At 64.4% G+C, this 22,149-nt stretch overlaps 3 protein-coding genes across 3 annotated transcripts in view; 1 reads left to right on the forward strand and 2 right to left on the reverse strand.

The window, feature by feature from the left end:
* The window catches only part of ABCA2 (ATP binding cassette subfamily A member 2), a gene marked incomplete at both ends in the record, with an annotated part of 32,595 nt that extends 26,677 nt beyond the window's left edge, over positions 1 to 5,918 (reverse strand). Inside the window, one exon of the mRNA XM_080355977.1 lies at positions 5,853 to 5,918. Within this exon, the coding sequence (XP_080212103.1) occupies positions 5,853 to 5,918 (66 nt within the window). The remainder of the gene's footprint in view (positions 1 to 5,852) is intronic.
* A 6,600-nt stretch (positions 5,919 to 12,518) lies between these two features.
* Positions 12,519 to 13,556, forward strand: FUT7 (fucosyltransferase 7; the record flags this gene model as incomplete). Its single annotated transcript, XM_080355992.1, has 1 exon — positions 12,519 to 13,556. One exon carries the CDS (start codon positions 12,519 to 12,521, stop codon positions 13,554 to 13,556), a length of 1,038 nt encoding a protein of 345 aa, XP_080212118.1.
* Positions 13,557 to 17,038: 3,482 nt separating this feature from the next.
* LOC308047501 (POU domain, class 5, transcription factor 3-like) lies at positions 17,039 to 21,092 on the reverse strand (the record flags this gene model as incomplete). The annotated part of the gene is made up of 5 exons (XM_080356034.1): positions 17,039 to 17,290; positions 17,567 to 17,731; positions 18,227 to 18,357; positions 18,744 to 18,855; positions 20,601 to 21,092. The coding sequence occupies 5 exons, from the start codon at positions 21,090 to 21,092 to the stop codon at positions 17,039 to 17,041; spliced, it is 1,152 nt and encodes a 383-aa protein (XP_080212160.1).
* Between the last annotated feature and the right edge of the window lie 1,057 nt (positions 21,093 to 22,149).

Raw genomic sequence — 22,149 nt, forward strand, 5'->3', positions numbered from 1 at the left:
TGTGTGAGGAAGCAAGGGGGCAAAAAGGCCAGGATCCAGGGAAGGAAACGCTGGAAGGAGAGAGACAAGGAGAGGAGAAGGGCCAGTGCCTGCCAGCAGCTGACCAGCCCTGCACCCACCAGCACCCACCAGCACGCTCTGTCCTGTCTCCTCACCCTCCTCACCCCTCCTCCCATGGTGAGGGCTCTCACATGTATGCCTGGAGTGGGGTGCAGGGTGGGACATGGGACTCAGGGGCCCTTGTGCCCAGGTGACAGTGGCTGGGAGGGCCCAGGGGCAGGTCCTGGGCTGTGGCAGAGCTCAGCAGCCAGAGGGATCCAGCCCATACGCGTGTGCATACATCCCTCGGCACAGGTTCACCTGGACCTGCCAGAGAGGTGAGCAGGGTGAGGCCATGAGTGCGGCTATGTGTTCCTGCCGCCCCCATGGAGCGGGGGTACACCCGTGCCTGGTGGGATCCCACGTTCAGCCTCACACGGGCTGGATGCAGGGGCAGCAGGATCCTGCCCGAGTCCCCTGTGAGGGAGGCAGAGGGTGGTGGGTGCTGAGGGCAGGGTGCTGGCCCCTGGCAGGCAGCTCCCTGCCCAGGTGGTGCTCAGCTCCACAGAGCACAGGGTCAACGACTCCACACCGGCAGATGGGAGCAGGGACCTGCGAGGAGGACGCGCACGAAGCAGCAGCACCAGCCGGGTGCCAGGCCAAAAGCACCAACCAGCCCCATGGGGCACAGCAAGAGCCAACAGCCCCGCCCAGTGCAGCGGTTCCACCGTGCCCGCCGGGCAGCCGGGAGATGCACTGAAGCCAGGGTTAGCACAGCCATGGACTTTGAACAGGACAACTGCACCAGTGTCCCCAGTACACGGCAGCGTGCATGCCCCAACGGCTGAGCCGGCACTCCCCGCGGGAGCAGCCAGGCCAGGCGCACACAGCTCTCCATGTCCGCTGGCACCACCCAGAACTCCGCTCCGTCCCTCCTGCCCACTCGCAGCCATTGCCCTCAGCCAGCGCCCTGCAGCACAGGGACAGCCAGGGGCTGGGAGATCCCACCCAGAGACCCACAAGCTGGTCACCTCAATAACAGCCCTGCAGCCCAACCCAGCCTCTCCCCACACCCGGCACCTGCAAGGGGATTTCCTGGTCCCAACACAGGTGAAGCAGCACTGTGCACAGCCCAAGGCGAGCCTGGTCTCCAAATTCCCCGTCCTGCACCCACCGGAGGACAGGGCAGGGTCTGCCTGAGCCCGTCCCTGGAGGAAGGAGAGCTGCTGCCCGCTCCCTGCCAGCGTCCCTGCCCTCCAGCAGGTGCTGGCCCACAGGAGCCCCAAGTGATGGGGTTCAGCTCCTGGAGAACAAGCACCCCAACGTTTCCAACAAGCATTTTAGGTCTGGTGGAAATATCTTAAACTTTTTGATGGCTCCAGAATTTAATCGTCATTAAATATCCACTTACTTGCCCACAGCTGGGAAGCACAGGTGGGTGAAGCTGCGGTCACTGCTAAAGAAGCACCAGAGCTGGTGGGTAAGCCAGGCCCCACAGCCAAGCAGACCCAGGGGGCCAAGCTAACCCCACAACCCCAGGCCAGCCCTGCCCTACCACAGGCACCCACGGATGCTCACCACCCAGCTGGACACCTGCCAGGGCTCCCCGAGGTCACCTGCCTGTGCCCTCACCCATGGGGACAGCCAAGGCCAGGCTGCCATCACCCCTGCCGCCAGTCACAGCCCTGCTCCGTGCAAATTGCGCCTGTCACCTGCCCCAACTCCTCACACGCTGGCGTGACAGCCTGGGGACATGCCTCGGGGGAGCTGGAGGAGGAAGAAATCCCCACAGGGTTTGCCAACACCTCCCCTGAGCCCGTCACACAGTGCCAGCACCCGGAGCCCAGGGAGAGCCCAGCATGGTTCTCCCCCATGTCAGCCCCATGGTGCTGTGCCAGCTGGGCACCAGTGTGCCTGGCTGAGCAGGACACACCATCGGCAGCGCCCTGTCCCAGGGCCACACCAACACACGGCGCTGGGACACAGCCACCCCGCACCGGCACAAGGTGCCCGGCCTCAGAGCAGTGGGACCGTGCCGGCAGCCGCGGTGCGGAGGAAGGCGCTGGCTGCCCACAGCCTCTCCCCGCAGACGGTGCGACGCAGAGCGCTGCAGGCTCAGTGGCTCATGGCCACCTGCCTTGTGGGCCACTGTGGCCACCAATCGCCCTGCCCAGCACCACCCTGCGTGCCCCCCCGCCTCCCCCGCACCAGCTGCAAACAGCCAAGGGGCAAAGAGCACCTGGAGCTGGGGCAGCACCAGCCCATCGATTCCTGCTGCAGGATCGGGCACCAGCCCCACCTGGCCCCGGCAGCAGGGCCTGGCAGCGGCTCTACAGGCATGGGGTGCCCTGTCCCCCAGGGACGCTGCACCCCAGCACAGATGCTGCTGCATCCCAGCACAGATGCTGCTGCGCCAGGGCCCTGCTGGCTGAGTGAGCACCCCCTGTGCCCCAGTTTCAGCCTTTCTTATTTTGTAGGCACCAAGATCCCCACAGCTCTGCTCCAACTGGCCAGGGATGAAAGGGCAGGCCTGCCAGGACAACTCCTTTGTATGGTGGGAGCTTCCTGGCTCTTGACCAAGGAGCCAAAGGCACAAACCCTGCACAGGGCAAAGCAGCCACACCACTGTCCGGCTCTCCCCTGCCCCACGTGCATCCTCCCTGCACCCCAGGGCCCACGCCACGGGAATGCCACCAACACGCTGTGACACTGAAGCTGCACCCAGAGCCTCAACTGCTCCTCTGCAAGAGCCCCAAACCACCAACCCTCCCGGGCCAAACAAAACCCGGCAGCACGCTCCTGGCACCGGCACTTCAGAGCCGGGAGCTCCCACTGCGGTCGCCTTCCTGTCCCAAACATGTGGGCACACAGGGCCATGGAGAAGTGCCAAACACCCTCAGCTGTGCCTGCGGTAACTTTTGAGAGATCACCTGTTAGTTTTACACCCAATGTAGCTTTAAACCAGCTACCAATAGTCATCAGGGAGCCCAGCCCGCAAGATACACAAAGCTGAGTTCACCCCTGTCCCAGCAAGAGCCAAGGTGACACAGATGATGGCACAGCCTGTCCTCAGACACCCACAGCCCTGCCTTCCCTCCAAGAGCCGCTGACGCGGTTCTGCTCAGACCCCCATTGCTCCAGGGCTCCTGCCTGAATTTCTGCCCTGGGAAGAATAAAAATCCCAGCCAAACCCCAGAACAACCCCAAAACAGCTCAGCTGTGCCAGGCAAATTCCATTGCTCCCAAGGGCTGGACATGAGACCTTCACCCTTGCCAGGCTGCAGGTGAGCCCGCCTGGTGACAAAGCGGTTATGGAAGCAGGTGACGTGGTGCCGTGGGTCAGAAGCACGCCTCTCTCAAAGCCTCCCTGTACCCACCACCACTGCAGCCTCAAGTGCCCACGGACAAAGTCTGTCCCAAAACCACTGCTGTGCCTCGCTGCAATGCTGCTCCCCAAAGAGCCCCGGTGTCAGGTATGATGGGAACTCCCAGGGCCACCAGCATGCAGGGGCAGCACAGATGACTGGCTCCAGCTCTCTCCAGTCCCAGCCCAGCACTCTCAGCTAAAGATGAAGTGTCTGCTCCCCATCCCATCCCACACCACCAGGGCCACTGCTCTGCACGTTGCCCGGAGGGAAGCACGCTGTGGGAGGCACCTACCCCAGGGGAGCACGCTGTGGCACGGAGCTGTGCCCACGGGCGGCTGCTGGCAGGGCAAGCGCAGGGCACACACCACACTGCGAGACTGGGAGAAGCCCAGCAACCCCCAACTTCGACCCCTCGGGGTGAACCCCCAGCAAGGAAGGGGTCCCGTGCTTACCCCTCCCTGCTGCGATCTCCCCAGCCTCCACCTGCCAGATATGGAGCTTGTTTCGCGTGGTGAAACATGCAACTCTGGATGAGGCCAGGGCAGACCAGGGCTGGGGGACCAACCCAGGGAGAGCAAGGCACGTGCTGAGGAGGCTGGGCTCTGGCACGGGGCAGGATGATGTCCCCTGCGCAGATGGGGAGCACGAGGTGACTGTGGGACTTGTACACAGCAGGACCACGAGGAAATCAGTGACACATACAGGGCACACATCCTCAGGGCATGACAGTCCCTGGGGCTGCAGTAAATCCATCCGTGAGCACCCACAGCACTGGGGGCAGCTCTTGTCCCAGCACACGGCTGGTCCTACACACACCCCACCCACATACGGCATCACTGGGTGGGAGAGGAGGTGTTGGTCCTTCCCCTGCCACCCTGCCTGCAGCAAGCAGGGCACTCCAGCGACAGTCCTCACATATGGCGGTGACCAGGCCTGGGCTCCTCATCCTCCTCCTCCAGCCGCAGCATCCCGCGCTGCACTCCCTGCTGCACACAGGGCTGGGGAGGGTCAGGGAGAAACAGGTCCCCAAAAGACATGTGCAACCCCAGGCTGTAACCACACCAGCCCCAGCAGCCAGGTCCGGGTCAGTTGCCAAGGGCCAACAGATAGCAGGGCGCAGCTGTGCCAGCCGGCTCAGCCTTGCAGGCAGGGGCCTCCGGCACACAGAGCCGGGCAGCCCCTCGCCATGGCCACGCAGCTCTGCCCGGGGTACGGAGCAGAGATGACTCAGCCGAAGAGCATCATCCCCCTCACCCATTTTGCAGGCACCAGGGCTGCCCATGCAGCTGGCACCTGGCTGCACCGCGGGCCTCAGCCCCGCGCACACCCTGCCCTGCTGCCCTGGCAGTCCCTGCTGCCCCGGCCGCTGGAAAGGACGCAAGGCGCGATGCTCACAAGCTGCTGGCGAGGGAAAGCAGGCAGGATGAGGCCTGCAGGATATTTGGGAGAGGGAAGAGGAGCGAGCATTGCCAGCTCGGGAGCAGCAGTTCGCTACCCTCCCCCACCCTCTAAAAATAACCGGCTCCCTCGGCGCCCAGCGCACCCATCCCCCTGCTGCACCGCTGCCCGGGTCCCTGCGGCCGGGGTCCCTCCCGGGGTCCCTGCGCCCGTCCCCCAGGTTTGGCAGGGCAGCCCTGCGCAGCAGCCGGAGGGGCCGGGGCAGGTTACAGCTGCTGTGTGACCCAGCGGTGAAGGTGCCATCCTGCCGCCTCTGCCAGCCCGGGGGACCAGGCCCCGGGAACCCCACCTGCCTCGGCCTCTGCCCAGATCACGGGGGCAGCTCCTGTCCAGCCCACGGAGGAGACGCGACTCTGACCCACATATCACTTGGAAGCCTATTTATAGGCTGCAGATCCCTCGGGCCTGGGAGAGCTCTCCCACCCGGAGGAGCAGCCCTGGGGACCAGGACAGGGTTGGCACGTACCCGGAGCATTTGGGACACGAGCGCGGGCCGTGGCGGGGAGGGAGATGCTGCCCGGGCCCGAGGGTTGGGTGGGAGGTGGCACTGAGCCCACGGCCCTGGGCTCCTCCATCTGCCACAGGGCCCGGGCAGCTCCCACGGACACGGGTGGGAGCGGGGCAGAGGAGACCCAACTGTTGCTGCCCCGCCGGGCTGGGCTCACGCCGGGGCCGACGTGCCGACAGCCGGGGCATCCCGTGGGTGCGCACACAGACGGCACCCACGGCTCGTTCCCTGCAGCCCCACGCGAGCGGACACGCCAGGTCCGCATCCCCACGCACCGCCCGTCCTCCGGGCCCGGCCGGCGGGGGCAGCGGGGAGAGCTCGGCCCGGGGGTGGCTCCGCACCCCCCCTGCGGCCCCCGGGCTCCCCCCGTCCCACGCAGCGGCCCCGCGGAGCCGGCCCCACTCGGGGGTGTCGCCCCGGCCGCCCCCGCGCCGCCCAGGGCTGCAGGGCAGCTCCCACCCGCCGCCCCCCGCGCTCACCGGGCTGCGCCGTTTCAGCGTCACGTTCTTCCAGAGCAAGAGATGGAGCTGGTGCAGGAACCCCATGGCCGGGCCCACCCCGCGCAGGGGCTCCCCCGCTCAGCTCACGGATCACCCGTCGCCCACCGCCATAGCCAGCAGGCCGCCGCCGTTCTCCGCAGCAGGCTGGGAGGGAGCGCACCGGCCTCAGCCCGGCCCGGCCCGGCCCTGCGCAGCGCCGCCCCCGAGGCGCCCGCCCGCCACCGCCCATTAAAGGCACCGCCGGCCGGTGCGGGGCCCGGGGGGACCCTACGACCCAGCCCGGGCCAGGGGAGCCTGGAACCCGCGAGGGCCGGAGCCCCGGCGCGCACCGTCACGCCGCGGGCCCGGGGATTTGCTGCCAGGCGGGCACTTGCGGGTGGGTCCTGTGCCGCCCGGGGAAACTGAGGCACGGAGCCGCCGGGGCACGGAGCCCCCGGGGCACGGAGTGGGGCGGCCGCAGCACTCGTGCCGCCCCGGTGCGGGCTGTCTGGGAGCCAGGCTCCTGCCCCAGGGAGCTGCCGGGTAAGAGAAACCCGCGGTCCCTAGGAGCTGCCTCTGGAGGTGCCGCTGCGCCTCTTCAGGCCAGAGACAAAACGAGGTTACCCCCAGCTGAGCGTCTCCTCCATCTTTGCCCCTCCAGGACAGACCTGCTCGGGTGGCATTGCTGTTCCCCACACACCGCTGCTGCTGGCCCTGCTCAGGTCCACTTGCCCGCAGCTCCTGCCCAACCAATCCCATGGACAAGTGCTGGTGTGTCCATGTGTGTTCTTGGCTGGGACCACCTTGCCTGCTCCAAGCTGCACTCCCAGCCCAGCTGTGACTCCAAGACAGGGAATGACACCCTCAACAGCAGTCAGCATTGAACCAGGCCAGCTCTCTGTCGGTCTTTCTTTCCTTCCATTCTTCCACACAGCCAGCCATCCTTCTATTCACTCTTCCTTCCATCCTTCCTTCTTTCTATGCTTCTTTCCATCCAGCCATCCTTGCTTCCATCCATCCATCCATCTACCCATCCTTCTTTCCCTCCCTCCTGCTCCCTCTGGTTCTCTTAATTTCAGGACCTGTCCCTCGGTCTCCTCCCAGCCGTCCAGAGCCACCTCTCTCCTTCCCCCCTCTCCGTTCCCACAACTGTCTTTAACTCTCTCGCCCGCCATGCTGCTTTCAGGGCCAAGTGCAGCCGGGAGCTGCGAATAACACGTTTGGCTGCCCCAGCCCCGAGTGGTGTTGCTAAGGGTGACTGCGTTTTGGGCAGGCTCTACAACAGCTGCCCAGGCACTGACAAAAGCTCCGCTTGTCCTGCCACAAAGTGCCATTATTCAAAAAAACTTCTGGGTGAAACATTGTGCCGAGGTGAGAGAGGACAAGGGCTGCCCGAGGGGACGCGGTGGCGCAGAGGCACCGCACTGCCCCGGCTCTGTGCCCTGCGCGACGGCTGTTTTGGGAGGGCTGGGTGTGTGGGCAGGCGTGCGGGCAGCAGAGCCGCCTGGCATCGAGAGGAGCTGGGCAGGGGCTGTCCAGGGCTGGCTCAGCACCGTCCCACCTGCACCCCGCCAACACGAGTAACTGCCGGGATGACCCCGAGCTTTGCTGGCATTTCTCTGCCTTTGAAATACCAGAGATATCTGGTGTGAAGGTAAGCTGGGCTGTGGGGGTTCAGCGCAAGGGCTGCCCAGCCCCAGACCTCACTGCAGCAGTGGGTGTTAGCTGGTCCTTGGGGAAGGACGGGTGCATGCACCCTTGGCTTCTTCCAGGGGACTGCATGTGGTTTGTCCCCAGCCCACACTAGAAAAACCTCAGAAAAGCCCTGCCCTGCAGCAGAGTGGGTCCCCAGCTCAGAGGGACGCAGCAGAATGAGTCATGGGTGGGGACTGTGGGTGACATGGGCTCAAAGCCCTGACCTGGGTCTCCCACACACCTCCCTCCTGCTGCCCCTTGGTGCATCTCAGTGAGCTGCACGGCCCCTCTTCTGCTTGGCACAACCACAAAACCCCACGAGGGGCCAGCAAGAGACAGGCCCAGCAGCAGCGTCCCATGGGGCAGCACAGTGTCAAGGACCTGCTGCCCCATCTCCTCCATGGACATGGAGCAGTTCTTGTGGGTTGGCCAAGCTTCTCCATCTGTGTAGGGTCATCTGCAGGTGGCAGCACCCACCCACACAAAGCTCCCTGCGCTGTGCTGGTGCCATCTGGCGTTACCCAATGGTCCCTTGGTCTGGCCCCAGAGACACCTGAGCAGAGCTGGCCCTGGTGCCAGTCTGGCTCGGAGCCTCTGGCCACTGCTGCCACGTCCCTGCGCCACGGGGGTCAGGGTGCCTGCACCCACAAGATGCAAGTATCCCTCAGGTCATCGTCCCTGCTGCCAGAGTGTCCTGGGGCAGCACTTGGGGGTGATGGCTACAAGTGCCAGGTAAAAGCTCCTCCTGGTCCACCACCCATCCTGTATCCCCTGTGGAAACCTCATGGTGGATGCTGTACCCCGTGCTGTCCTCTGTGGAGGGGAATGGCCCTGTGCCGTGGTGAGGGGGGTGGGACAGCAGCGGGGAGCGCCGCCTGCAGCCAGCTGGGCCGGGAACAGTGCAATGCCCGCTGTCTGCGCTACCAGTCACGCAGGAGAAGAAATGCAGAAAGGGGGTGAGAAAAGATAACAGGAAACAGGGGACATGACTGGGGAGGAAAAAACACCCAGTGTGAGCTGCAGTTGGCCTCCAAGGGCTCCCAGGGCGGCACCGAAACCTCTGAGCCTTGCTGCACGCCAGCGCGGTGGCACGGCGCTGTGCCCAGCTGCTGCCCAGCCCCTCGCCTCGCCGGCAGCGCTGTGGCCGTCCTCACGCCCAGGATCCAGGCAGCTGATGGGAGCAACGTGAAATGGGGGGTGCAGACGCCAGGGGTGCTTGAGCAGCCCAAGGACCCCCAAGGAGCAGTGTGGGGCCCTGCTCCCAGCTGTGTGCCCCTGCCAGCTCTGGGGACAGCGCTGCACGCCTCGGGGCTCCCCTCCTTCCCTCAGTTTCCCCATCGCTCTTCACCTGGCAGGGCTGTTGGGGAGATTGGTGCTCGGACAGCAATGGCAGCAAAGAAAACAACCATGTGCATGAGCAGGCTGGGCACGGGAGGCAGCTCTCAGTGCAGACGCAGCCAAGGCACACGTGTGCCTGTTCCCCTTTCAGCCCCAAGCATCCTGGCCAGGGCAGGGGCCTGGGGCCTGGCAGCACCGAGGAGCTGCTGGTGCCACTTTAGCTGACAGTTTCAAGATGAGTCAGTGGCACTCAGAGTCAGGCTGGCATCCTGTTTTCAACCAGGCTGTGGGTGGCATACGGGAGGCACCTGGGCTGGGCTGAGGGCATGGCCCTGCCTGCACCCGTGTCAGCACAAGCAGGGTGTTCAGAGCCCGGCACACACACCTGGGCAAGGCACCAGCTCCTGCCCACCGCCCGCCAGGAGGGAATCACCCGTGGCCCTGGGTGGCAGTGCCAGGCTGAGGGTCTGGAGCTGATGTCCCCATCCATCCCCACCAGCTCTGCCACAGCAGCAGCAAACACAGAGGAAGCACCTGGTTCGAGCCCAAGCTGAATGAGCATCTCACCATTCAGCTGTTCCCAGGTGGTCTCAGAAGGAGCTGCATACACCAGGGGCGTGCAGCTGGACCCAGCAATCCTGCTTTTGAGAAAAATAGTGATGATGTATTAGTGGTCTCAGCAGAAGAGTGTTTGTGGGGTGTGCTTTAGCATGAAGCTGCCAGCTAGCAGAGCTATCCCATGGGCTCGGCACAGCCATATCGGGCAGCTTTCCCCACAGCACAGTCCTGGCTCTGGCAGGCAGCGGTGCAGGCAGCAGGGCAGGCAGCGGTGCAAGCAGCAGGGCAGGCAGCAGTGCAGGCAGCAGGGCAGGCAGCAGGGCAGGCAGCGGTGCAGGCAGCAGGGCAGGCAGCAGGGCAGGCAGCGGTGCAGGCAGAGCAGTCCACTGGGGCACCAGACCGTGCTGCCATCCTGCCCCGCAGGGCTGGGTGCCCAGGGACAGCGTGGGGTGGCAGGCCTCAGCGTGGGTTGGGGATCTCTGCCCGCTGTCCCCTCCTCTGTGCCACCCTGTGCCTGCTCCCCATCCCCTGGCACTCCTCTGCCCTGGGAGCAGGGACCTGGGAATGCGGCTGGGGACAGTGACTGGTGTGGGCACTGGCTCAGTCCCTGCCAGCTTGCGTGGGGACCCTTCCACACCATGGGCAGTGCTGGAGAGCCCCAGTGCAGTGGGGGGACACGGGGCCACCTTACAAACCCCAAAACAGGGGTGGGTACCTTGGAAAACCGCAGCTCAGCTGGGACATCAGGGCTTTGGCTGCCGGCTGGGACAGAAGAGATGCTTGGCAGATGCGAGCTACACTTTGGGCTCGGTTTCAAGCCTGGCACCTGAGAAACCCCTTTAGGGAACTGAAATCCCATGTGGGGCCACATGTACCTTCTCCAAGTAGTCACAGCGTAGCTGGAGGGTGGCAGGGGAAGCACAGAGGGGTGGGCAGGTGCAGATCTGTGAGCAGCACCTGCACCAGGAGCCTTTCCTGGGGGTGCCAGGGCACTGCTGTGGGGCAGCAGCACCCCCTCCCGGCATGGGGCACGCACCCAGTGACGGGCACCACCCAGCCATCGGGCAGTCACAGGGCATGCACCCAGCCGTGGGTCACTCACACAGCCATCGGGCAGCCACAGGGCACCCACCTTGCTATGGGACATGCACGCAGCCGTTGGGCACCCTCTCAGATATGGGACATGCAGGAACCACAAGACACACGCCCAGCCATGGGCACGCACCCGCCCTTGGGGCACACACTAGCTGTGGGTCCCACGCTGCCCACGCGGCACAGGGGAGGTGCCGGGAGCCGCTGTGCCAGCACCGCACGCAGCAGGAAGGACCCGTCGTGGGGCCAGGACGAGGCAAAACCGCAGAAAAGAGGAAGCCCTAGAGTGCCCCAGCGCAGCGGCACAGCTGCCCAGGCAGACGCAGGCACCTCGCACGCCGCCGCGCCAGCGCTTCCCCGGTAAGTCTGAGCTCAGCTCCACCACCCGTCACAGGGACAGAGGCTGAGAAACGAGTCAGCTGCCAGCGCTGCCGGAGCAGGGTGTCCCCTCCCAGAGCATCCTCAAAACGGGGGCAGCATCCCCACTGCTGGGGACGGGCGGGCAGAGGCACCTGAGGCACTGGTGCTGCCGTGTGCGGTGCAGGGAGCCGGCAGAGCTTTCCCAGCCCTCCCTGCTTCGCATGCCGGCGTTTTCTGGAGCATAAATTTAGCTCGTGTGCTTTAGCAGGACAGGCAGAGCAGGCCAGCGCAGGGAAGGGATTTTTCACAGCAAAGCTGCAGCAGCTGAGGTGGGAAAGCAGGGCCCTGCTTTCTAGGAGGTTCCAAAATCACAGAGGAACGGGCACAGCCCTGGCTGGCAGCAGGGCTCAGAAAGCCAGCGTGTTTATAGAGGTTACTGCAAAAAGGAAACTGCCTTTGGTGCTGAACTCTCTGGGTGCCCATGGGCACTGAGCACTGCTGGGTGGGCTCGAGCTGGTGACCAGTCCCCAGCCCAGCCGAGTGTCCCCTTCACCATCCCTGCCACTGTTCCCTGGTCCCCTCCGCGGCACAGGTTATAGTACAGCATTGCCAGCCGAGGCCTGAGACCGGCAGCTGGGCACCATGGCAGGGCGAGCATCTTGCAGCCAGGTTCCTGTGCACCCGTGGCCTGAGCCCTGTCAGCAGCAGCCACACACGGCCTCTGCCTGCCCTGCCCTCCCCGCGGGGCTCCGGCCATCGGTGACACCCTCAAAATAAAATATCGGTGTTTGGGCACCGAGGCTGCAAGCTCCCAGGCTGATGGGGCTGCCGTGACCTTGGTGGCCAGGAAGAGCACCCCAAGCCCAAGGGGAGCACCCTAAGCACCGGGGGAGCACCCCAAGCCCAGGGGCGCATGCTGAGCCCGGGGAGAGCCCTGCGGTCACTGCAGGAGGGTGCTGGGGTGGGGGCACTTCTTGGTCAGGACACTCCAGTCTGGCCATGCGCAGGGTTTTGGAGTTCCCAGTCACTCCCAGGGACACCCCAGTTTGCAGCTGGGGCCTCACCGTGAGGTGTTGGGACAGGGCTCAGGGTGTTACCCCTTGCCCTTTGGTATGTGGTCCCTGGCTGCAGCAAGGCTGGCTGCTTTTTGGGCCCAGCCTGCCCTGGGCAAAGCTGGAAGGGTGGAGTGGGACTGTGACTATTTGTTAAGTGGGGAAACTGAGGCACAGAGCAAGTATCAAGACCACATCCCTTGTGCGTGTAATGGGGAGCGGTGCCAGGCAGTTGAGGTGGGGGGGACAGGTGGCTGCTGCTCATCAGCTCCGTGCCCAACTTCAGCAGCATTCCTGCTCACCCCAGAGCTGGGGACACCAGGGACACAAAAGCCACCCGGGGTCACACCAGGTACATGGGGGACCCGGGGGAGGGACGAGAGGCAGCAGAGGGGTCAGGGGTGATACTGGGGCCTCAGTTTCATGGAGAAGCCCTTTCTCCATCCCCTCTGGCCCCAGCACCTCCCCACTGCCCTCACCTCTGGCAAGACGAGCTGACACTCCTCAGTGGCCTCTCCTCTCTCCCAGGTGTGGGTCTGTCACCCAAGAAGGTGACAGCCAGCTCAGCAGCATGCTCCGGGCATTGCCACGGCTGCCGTGGGGCTGGCCCGGCGTGAAGGTGGCGGTCACTGCCGGGGTGCTTGTAACCACCCTCTGGAACCTGAGGTGCTTCCTCGACCCCTCTGAGGTCTCCAGAGAAGCCCCCAAGCACACTGAGCCACTGGTGGTCCTGGTGTGGGCATGGCCCTCAAAGCAGGTCCCCAACATCAGCGGGGACGTTTGCCGTGAGCTGTACAGCATCGCAGGCTGCTGGCTCACCACGGAGCGGCGGCTCCTGCACCGGGCAGACGTGGTGGTGTTTCCCCACACCAGGCTGCAGCCCGGCAGGGACAGGCTGCCCAAGGAGAGGCCGCCAGGGCAGAACTGGGTGTGGGTCTCGCTGGAGTCCCCTTCCAACACTAAAGCTCTAGCGAGATGGAACCAGACCTTCAACTGGGTGATGACATACAGGCGGGACTCAGACATCTTCATCCCCTATGGCAAGCTTGTGCCCAACCGGTCAGCCACCGTGAATATCCCCACAAAGACCAACTTGGTGTCCTGGGTTATCAGCAACTATCATAGGACTCAGAAAAGAGCTGAAGTCTACAAAAACCTCTCTAGGTACCTCCATGTTAACATATACGGGAAAGCAAACAAAAAGCCGCTTTGCAAGGACTGCCTCTTGCCAACAACATCCAAGTCCAAGTTCTACCTGGCCTTTGAGAACTCCATTCACCAGGACTACATCACTGAGAAGCTCTGGAGGAACTCGCTGCTGGCCGGCACCGTGCCCGTGGTGCTGGGCCCTCCAAGGGCCAACTACGAGCAGTTTGTCCCTGCAGACTCTTTCATTCACGTCGATGACTTTGGTTCCCTGGCAGAGCTGGCCACCTTCCTGAAGACCATGAACTCCAGCCGCTACCGGCAGTTCTTTGCCTGGCAGAAGAGGTACAGCGTGAAGCTCTATGCCGACTGGAGGGAGCGCATCTGCACCATCTGCACCACCTACCCCAGCCTGCCCCGTGGCCATGTCTATCCCGACCTGGAGAGCTGGTTCAACGCCTAGCACAGGGCAATGTATGCTGTGACCATCAGGGACACTTCTGGGGTGAGGGGAGCCTGGGACACCCTCCTACAGAGCAGGACATGGGGCATGGAGGGACACGGAAGCCCTGACCTCTCTTCCCAGTCCAGCTGTTGCCACACCGGGACCTTGAGCAACTCTATGTGACTTAATTTCTTGCAAAACAGGACTAACCCCCCACCCCCAGACCCGACACTGACCTACCTCGCCAGGGTGCTGGCAGGACAAGAGGGTGCTTTGGAAGTAAATGATACAGTGCTGCAGAGGCTCTGCCTGTGGTGCACGGGGTGGGCAGCGTGGGGGGCCGGCTGTGGGCTCAGGGCTCCTCAGCCTCTCCCCGCCATTGCTCTGTGTCCCCCCAGCACCTTCTGCTGGGTGGTGACATTTCTGAGTAGGATGGAGGAGTTTACCTCGGGGCAGCCCAGGTGTCCCCAGCACGCTGGCGCACAGACGGCAGGCACAGCCTCTGCTCCGCTGCTTCTCAGCACACCCATTTCTCCCACCCACCCCCACCTCAAACCGTGGGTGTCACCGTGCCAGGAAGGACTGGCAGGACACCAGATGCTCCTGAGTGCAATCTCAGCTTGCTCAGTGCAGGGCCGAGTCAGAGAGGGATGCTGTGGTTTCTCACTCCTCTGCTGCGGCAGGAAGCCAGCGAAGCGGGGGAGTCCAGGGCATTGCAACAAGCACAGAGCAAAGCTGCTCCCATGGGGACCCTGCGGCACCGGCAGCCTGCTCTGTGTGCCCTGGGTACTGCCGAGCCCCTGCACACCCTGCACTGTGCACCCACCAGCACCCCAGGCACCCGCGCTGCCAGCACCCTGTGCCACACACAGCACTGTGGGCACCCTGCCACACACCCTGCAGCACAAACACCCTGCAGCACACACGCACCCTGGGCACAGGCACTGCCCAAGCACCCTGAGGGGAAACACCTATCTGGGATCGGCAGCAATGTCAGGGTCAGGCGACAGGACCATGGGGTGGGACGTGACTGCTCCATCCGTCTTCTTCATACCCTTCCCCATGTGCCCCTTGACATGGTGCCATCAGCCCATCCCAGTATAAACAACTCACGGATGTCCCTCACTGCAGCCCTGAAGTCGCAACCCCACTGCTGGCACCCCACGAGCTGCTCCCTGTGCTTGGGGTGCAGCAAGGCCCAGGTCTGCAGTGTCACCCCTCAGCAGAGGGGACATTCCTGCCCCAGGCTGGTGCTCCACTGTGTCCCAGCTAACCCAGCCCAGCCCTCTCTGGTTTACCGTTTGATAGGCACGTCGCCCTCTTCCGATTTCTGTGGCTTCCAATTTCCGTCTTGTGTCTTCTGGGTCAACCGAAAACAGAGCAGGAGCAGCTCTGAGCACCCCTGGGCAGGGCGCTGGGGCAGGGGGTCTGGGGGTCCTGCCTGCCTGGCCTTTTGCTGGAGCAGAAGGTCGGACAGTGGAAACGTGGAGAGAAACACCTCAGGGAGGTGACACCGTTCGCAGGGTTTCTGCTACCAACCCTGCCCATCGCCAGCCCCCGGCACCCTCAGAGCACACGGCAGCGAAGGGCAGCAGTGCAGGGGAGCTGCTTCCAGCGGGTGCCGTGTCTGGCTGTGCTCCCATCCTGCGGGGCACGCAGGAGCAAGGAGGGACACAGGGCAAGACCAAGGGACCCCTCTGCACAGGGACACCCAGCCAGGTGTGCATCCCAGCCCTCTGCAGGGTGCCAGCAGTCACCCCACTCCTGCCCACCCCACGGGAGCAGGGCCAGCCCCAGAGAGCAAACCCATTGTTTACTGGCAGATGAGCTGAAAAAGCGGCTTTTCAGAGGCTTCACTACAGGCTTGGTCATTTCATTGCTTCTGCTCAGGGGAAAAATCCTTTTGGGGTGCAGGCTGGTGGCAAACCAGGTTTCAGAGGCCACAGTGGTGACAAGTGAAGGTGTCAGCCCCCAGCCCTTTGCTTCTCCTGGCTGGGCTGGCACCCCGACCCCCAGCAGCTCAGTCCCTGCTGCCCACCCTGACCTGCCTGGCTGGCACGGGCACCGCCAGCCTGCCCGGCTGGACCGTGGAGCTTCCTCATATACGGTCCCCACAGCCCTGGCTTCCCAGATGTCTCCGCTGCCCACCCAGCTGCTGGGACCTCAGCTGATCCTGCTCCATCCCCACACGGTCCTTCCTTGTCTGTGGCATCTGCTTGAACAGCCTGAAGATCCAACTGTGCTTCCACCCTTCCCAAAAGAAGCTACAGCAAAAACAGCAGCTCCAGTCGGGTGAAAGATGACCCTAACATGCTCATTACTGTCTCTGCTTTGGGGAGCGGTGCCTGGACAAACTGATGTCCATCCAGGGCCAGGTGTTGCTGGCTGATGGGGACACGTCCACCCAATTTGGATGCACCAGCGCAGCCCCACCATGGCCCCGCATGCAGCCAAACCCATGGTGCTGGGCTGGCCAGCACCACACAGAAATACAAGAGAAGCAAGAAACGGGTTAACTCACATTCATGCCCCAAAGAACTGAGATTTATTTCATCACCAGAGGGAATATGATTAAGAAAAAAAATTATAAAAATCATCATCAACTACAGCAGGCTCAAAGGCACGGGGTGCTAGCAGCATGGACAGAACGGTGTTGGCCCCCCTGGGCTGGGACCCCCAGGGAAAGATGGTCCCTGGGCAGCTGGGCTGGGGCAGAGGGACCAGGGCTGGTGACGGGGAGAGCACAGGGGGCCCGTGGTGTTGCTGGGCACAAAGCCCCCAAAACATGCCCTGCCACATGCCGGGGGAAGCTCTCGTGTGCCGTGGGACGAGGGGAGGCCGGGCTGCCAGGGCTCAGCTCCAGCTCCGCACCGCAGCCCCGGCCCGGCCGCCCAGGCAGAGCCGCCAGGGACCCCAGCCCTGGGCCCAGCGCCCCAGCCCAGCGCATGTGACAGGGAGGGAACTCTGGGAAACTAGCAATCGCTACAAAGATTTTTGCTTTATAAAAACTACAACCAAAACCATTGAAAAAAAAAAAAACATACATAAAACCTTCCCCCCCCTCCCCCAACCCACCCCTCAAAAAAAAAAAAACCAACAACAACAACAACAAAAAAATACTTTTTCTCTGGGTCTTGCAGGAGCGGCTCAGGTGGGGCCGGGTGCGGGCGGCTCCATGCAGCGACATGGAGACTCATGGGTGCAGTGGGGCAGGAGCAGCCACCCCCCAGGACAGGTTGGAGTGGGGACCCAACACTGCTGGGACCAGTAAATTCACATAACGGGGAAGGGCTGGGAGCAACCGCAGAGAGCAGAGGCACCATCCCCATGCCGGGCTACCAGCCCCTCCCCTGCCCCTCACGCCCCAAAAGCCCCAAGGCAGCCCAGCGAGTGGCCGTGCCGTCCCGGGGTGAAGGGGGGAGCTGCCCAGCTGTCCCCCACAAGAACCAGCCCAGCCACGGTGTCGGGGCGGCACCACTGCCCGCCTCGCAGCCCCCGGTTCAGTGGCTGCTGTTGCTCATGGAGAGCCCAGGCTGCAGCGCTTGAGGGAACATCTCAGCTTTGTGGAAGGGCGGCATGTAGACAGGAGGGGAGGGAGCCAGGCTGTAGCCCTGGGACGTCACCGGGATGGGCAGGCCGGGGGGCACCAGGGGCTGGTTCATGTCATACATCACCCCCTCCGCCTCGTTGCCAAAGGGCAGCAGCAGCCGTTTGCCTTTCTGACGCCGGTTGCAAAACCAGACCCGGACCACCTGTGAGGGAGAGATGGGGAAGGGTGAGGAGGGCGAGCCCAGGCGCTGCATGGGTGACAAGGAGACCCTTCTGCTGGTGACACCTCCACAGCACCCTGACCTGCCAGCACAGCCCCCTCCCTGCCACAGTGCCTCCTGGGGCTGGGCTCACACAGGCAGATGGTGGCTACCAGCCCCAGCCACTCCGCCATAGCTTCCAGTATCAAACTGGCCTGATGTGGGTGCTCAGGAACAGCAGCAGTTTGGGCATCCACCCTGCAAACCCTCCCAACCTACATCTTTGTCCAGGTTGAGGTCCTCGGCGATCTGGGAGATCTCCTGGGGACTGGGCTTCACGCACTTGCGGAAGAAGCTCTCCAGCGTCCCCTTCACGTTGGTCTCGATGCTGGTCCTGCGTTTTCTCTTCCGGGCTTGCGCCAACACTTGCTCCGCATTGCACATCTGGAAATGAGAAAGAGGCCACACGTTTAGTCACAGGGCTGGCAATGTCCCCAGCAGGCTCTAGACACGCGTGGTTGGCTGTAGAGGTCTGGAAGGGATGGGGACAGGCTTTGTGCGCAAAGTGTCACTCCACTGCAGCCGGGGTCATCCTCAGTGTCCCAGCAGTGCCTGCAGCTGGTGCAGGGGAGATGGACACATCTGCCTGCACCCCCCAGCTCCCCAGGGAGCAGCAAGCTGCACCTGCAGCTTATCTGAGATTCCAGCAGGATCTGGTTGCTCTGAGACAGGAGCTGCCAGACTTGTCACGAGGTGTCTGCCAGGGCATTTGGGCTCCCCCCAGCCTGGCAGGTGACAGCAGCAGTTCCCCCCACAACCAGACTGAAGCCATGGCAGTGAGATGTTCTCGCCCAAAAAGCACATCCAAAAGGGAGAAGCTGCAGCTCGAGGGCTCGGCCTGCGGGTGCCCCTGGCTCCCGGTGCTCCCCAGCCCCGTACCTCTTGCATGTTGTCCGTGTTCTCTGCCTCATTGAGCCAACGCTGCAGCAGCGGCTTCAGCTTGCACATGTTCTTGAAGCTGAGCTGGAGCGCTTCGAAGCGGCAGATGGTCGTCTGGCTGAACATCTTCCCTGTGCGGGCAGGCACGGTGTCACAGACTCCTGCCCCATGCTGGGGGTGTCCCACCGTTTGCCCTCCAGGACGCCCCCCGCATGGAACAGGGGACCAGGAAAGGCATTCTCCCTGCTGCTTCAGCAGGGATTTAAAGCACTGAAACACTCTTCAAGAAGCAGCTGTAGCTATTTTAAACCAGTTCCTTGTTACCAAACCCTTCCACCTTGAGCGAGTACTTTAACAGGGTGAGGGAGCCCCAGGAGGCCTGGGGCTGGTGCTCACCGCCTCCTTTGCAGGTCGTTAAGGAGCAGAAATCTCCATTGCCCAGGTGCTCCATCCCCCTCCTCGGCCTCTCCCTTTCCCCCGGGTGTGGGGGCAGACGGGACCCTTCCCAAATCCTTACCATAGAGGGTGCCCAGAGCCAGCCCCACGTCAGCCTGGGTGAAGCCCAGCATGATGCGCTTGTGCTTGAGGTCCTTGGCAAACTGCTCCAGCTCTTCCGAGGTTGGCGCTTCCTGGCAGGGGCAGAATTCAACTGAGACGGGACAATTCACACCCAAAGGCTGCCAAGAGTGGGGTCTGTCGGTGTGATGTGGTCGGCATGGGACAGGGACAGGGACAGGAAAGGGCTCAGCTGAGCCCTTGGCAGCACCCACACCTGCCCGTCGCTGCCATCTCTGAGCGATGGGGTGGGTGGCAAATGAGTTTTCCTCAGCCGCTGCACAAAAGACCTCTGACCTCTGCCCAGAGAGCCCAACGTGCCCCCACCTCACCCTGCCCCAGCGCAGGACCCACTAGACAGCCCGCAACCGTGTACACGGCCCAGCTCACACCATGCTCCAGGGTGGCACAAAGACCTGGGGAAAAAGCAGGTCCCGGGAGCAGCCAGTGCTCCCCCTCTGCCCCAACATGTCCGGGGAATGTCCCCTCTGCCCCCAGGCTCAGACCCTCGTGGCCTGACCAGAGGCAGCACTGATGGGCGCATTTAGTAGTGGCCCCGCTCCAAGCATCCCACGACACGTTCGCACCGGCTCTGGGGCGCGGGGCAGCCCCTCGCCAGCCATTCTGCTTGCGCCCAGGGCAGGTGAGACAGCTCAGATGAAGTGAACGATGAAAGCGCCCAAGACTTGGGTGGGATTCAAACACCTCTTTGCCACAATCAAGCTCTTCCCTTCTGCAACACTGCTTACCCAGGTGCTTCCCTTCTTCCCTGCAGCGCAGCCTTTAAGCTGCTGCGGGGCCCTTGGCAATCTTTTACCCGATTTCCACATTTGCAGCACAATTTCGGAATTTGCAGACGCCCGTCCTAGCACCGAATCTCGGCTTCTAGTGCCTCGGCAGCAAGAAGCTCGGAGAGTCCTGCCTCGGGCAATCCTCACCCCACTCAGCCGGGAAAAAACGCCCCTCGTAGCCCCCGCCCAGCTCGGCAGGTTGCGAACCCGGGGACTCGCATCCCTCCAAGCTCCCGTCTTGGAAACTCCTGAATCCCCGCGGCGCTCCGCACAAACCCAACCAACGCACCCACAGCAAACCCCGGCATTATCTGCCGCTGCTGCCCCCGCGGCGGGCTTGCCGGGGCCGGACGGGCTTATGTTACGTCCAGACTTCAAAATATTGAAAATAAGCCCAAACCACAGCTACCAGTCTTACTGACATGTACCGCGCTACCATCCCCTCGAGGCCTCCGGGCTGGCTCTGCCCGCACTCCGGCAGCCGTCGGAGCCGCGGCGGGAGCGGCCGGGGAAGCAGCCGCAGTCACGCAGGAGCCGGACAGAGCCCGGGGTGACCGCGCCGCCCCGAGCTGGAGTATCGCGCACCAGGGACGGTCACCGGGCACCGTGTGTATAGGGCGGCCATGCGGCATTGCGTGTGAGTGACGGTAGGCAAAAGTGACAGCTGCTCACCAAATCCCCGAAAACAGCTTTCTCAGCCCAAAGCGGCCTTCCCGAGGCGCTCCCCTCGCGGAGCGCCTGACCCATCCGGGACGAGCCCCGGCTCCGAGCCACGATTGGCCGCGGCAGGACGGCACCGGCGGGGCGCCCGGTTGCCGCTGCCCCGGCAGAGCCGGCGATAGCCGGAGTGGCCAGAGAGGCTCCCCTCCCCGACGGGGCGGCACGGCAGCGAGCCTGGCCCCTGCTCCCGCCTCCGCAGCGGCACCGGGGCACGGAGGGAAGCGCTGTACCTCCGAGGGGTGCCGGGCACCTGGGTTGCCCGGGCGGAGGGCAGGAGAGCAGCCGGTTCCCGTCCCGTCGGATCTCACCTCGTCGCCGCTGTCGCTGGAGTGGCCGCCCTCGCTGGCGGCACCGCTGGAGCTGCCGCTACTGCCCAGCCCGGAGAGCCCGCCGGAGCCCGGCTGCAGGGCAGCGGGGCAGAGCTGGGCGCCGGGGAAGGCGGCGGCGGGGCCGGGGAAGGGTGGGCCGGGCAGGGCGGCGTTGGCGGCGTTGGGGGCCGCGGGCCCGGCCCAGGGCGGGGCGGGCCAGGCCGGGCCGCAGCAGCCCGCGGCGCGGGGCTCGGGCGAGGGCTGGCGGCAGGGCCGGCCCGGGCGCGCCTCCGCCTTGGCGGGCGGCCCGGCGGGCGGGGGCAGCCAGGCGCGGGCCGGCGCAGGGTCGCGGGCGGCCTCGGGCTCGGCGGCGAAGGGGAAGAAGAGCGGCTGGGCGGCCGCCCCGTCGAAGCCGCTGCGGGGGAAGGGCGGCGCGGCGTCGGGCAGGAGGCCGAAGGGGGCGGCCGGCAGCCCCCCGTCCGGGCTGAACATGCTGCCCGCAGCCCTAGGGCTCCATGCGGGGCTCGGCCCGGCCGCCCGCCGGCCGCTGCCTCCCTGCTGCGGCGCCGCCGGGGCCTCTGAGGGCGGTGGGGCCGAGCCGGGCCGGGCCGGGTTGTATGGAAATGGGCCCCGGTCCCATTGGCCCCGCACCGGTGGGTCGGGCGTGAACTTGATCCCCGAGGGGGGGCGGGGGGGGGGGCACCGGAGGGAAGGTGCGATGGAGGGTGGGCTGTGGCCCGCCCGCACCCTGGCCCTGGGGGGCGGGAGGAGTGGGCCGGGGTGGCCCCGGGGTGCGAGGGACCCCGCTGCGGGGTCTCGCACCGCTCTGGCGCCGATCACCCCGTGTGATACAGAGGACAGAGCCCCCCGCACAGCTCTGGGATGCTCGTGGGCCCACGTCTCCAAATGTTGTGACAGTACCAGCCCCAGCGTCTCCCCATCTGGGAACTTCCCTGTGCCGCAGGGTCTGTGCACGGGCAGGGAACCGGGATCTCTCTGGGAACGGGGGCAGCTGCCCTGGTGAGCCGGGGCTGAGGGGCAGGGATGGCAGCCTGCCCGGGGCTGCAGCAGCCCCTTGTCCGCAGGACGAGCCCCGGGGAGGCTGGTGTCGTTGTGCAGCGGGAGAGCTGGACAAGAGCTCGGCCATCGCCACTTGCTGCTCTGATCCCAGCGGCAGAGCCTCACGGCTTCGTGGGGTGCCCTGCAAGCTGATTAATGGGCAAAAGTGGGGCTCCTCAGCTCCCTCACACTCCCACAGCCCCTCTGCTCTCCATCACCCCGCAGAGGAAGGCCGTGCCTCGCAGGGAGCATGTCCTTCTACAAAGCCTGTGCAGGCAGAGAGTCCCCGGCGCTCTGGGCGTGCCGATGTGGAGCTAATTGCAGCCCCAGCTATCAGGCCCATCTGCTCCACAATGGAGCGCGCTGGATATTTTCTCTATCTTAAGGGCTTTCCTCTCACACTGCCCTTCACAATGGTGCTATCGGGGCCGGCTCCAGGCATTTCCCCTTTCCCTGCCTCCTGCCCTGCCACCTGGAGCTTCCCCGACCC

Source organism: Nesoenas mayeri, assembly GCF_963082525.1.
Source record: "Nesoenas mayeri genome assembly, chromosome: 18".
Lineage (NCBI taxonomy): Eukaryota > Metazoa > Chordata > Aves > Columbiformes > Columbidae > Nesoenas > Nesoenas mayeri.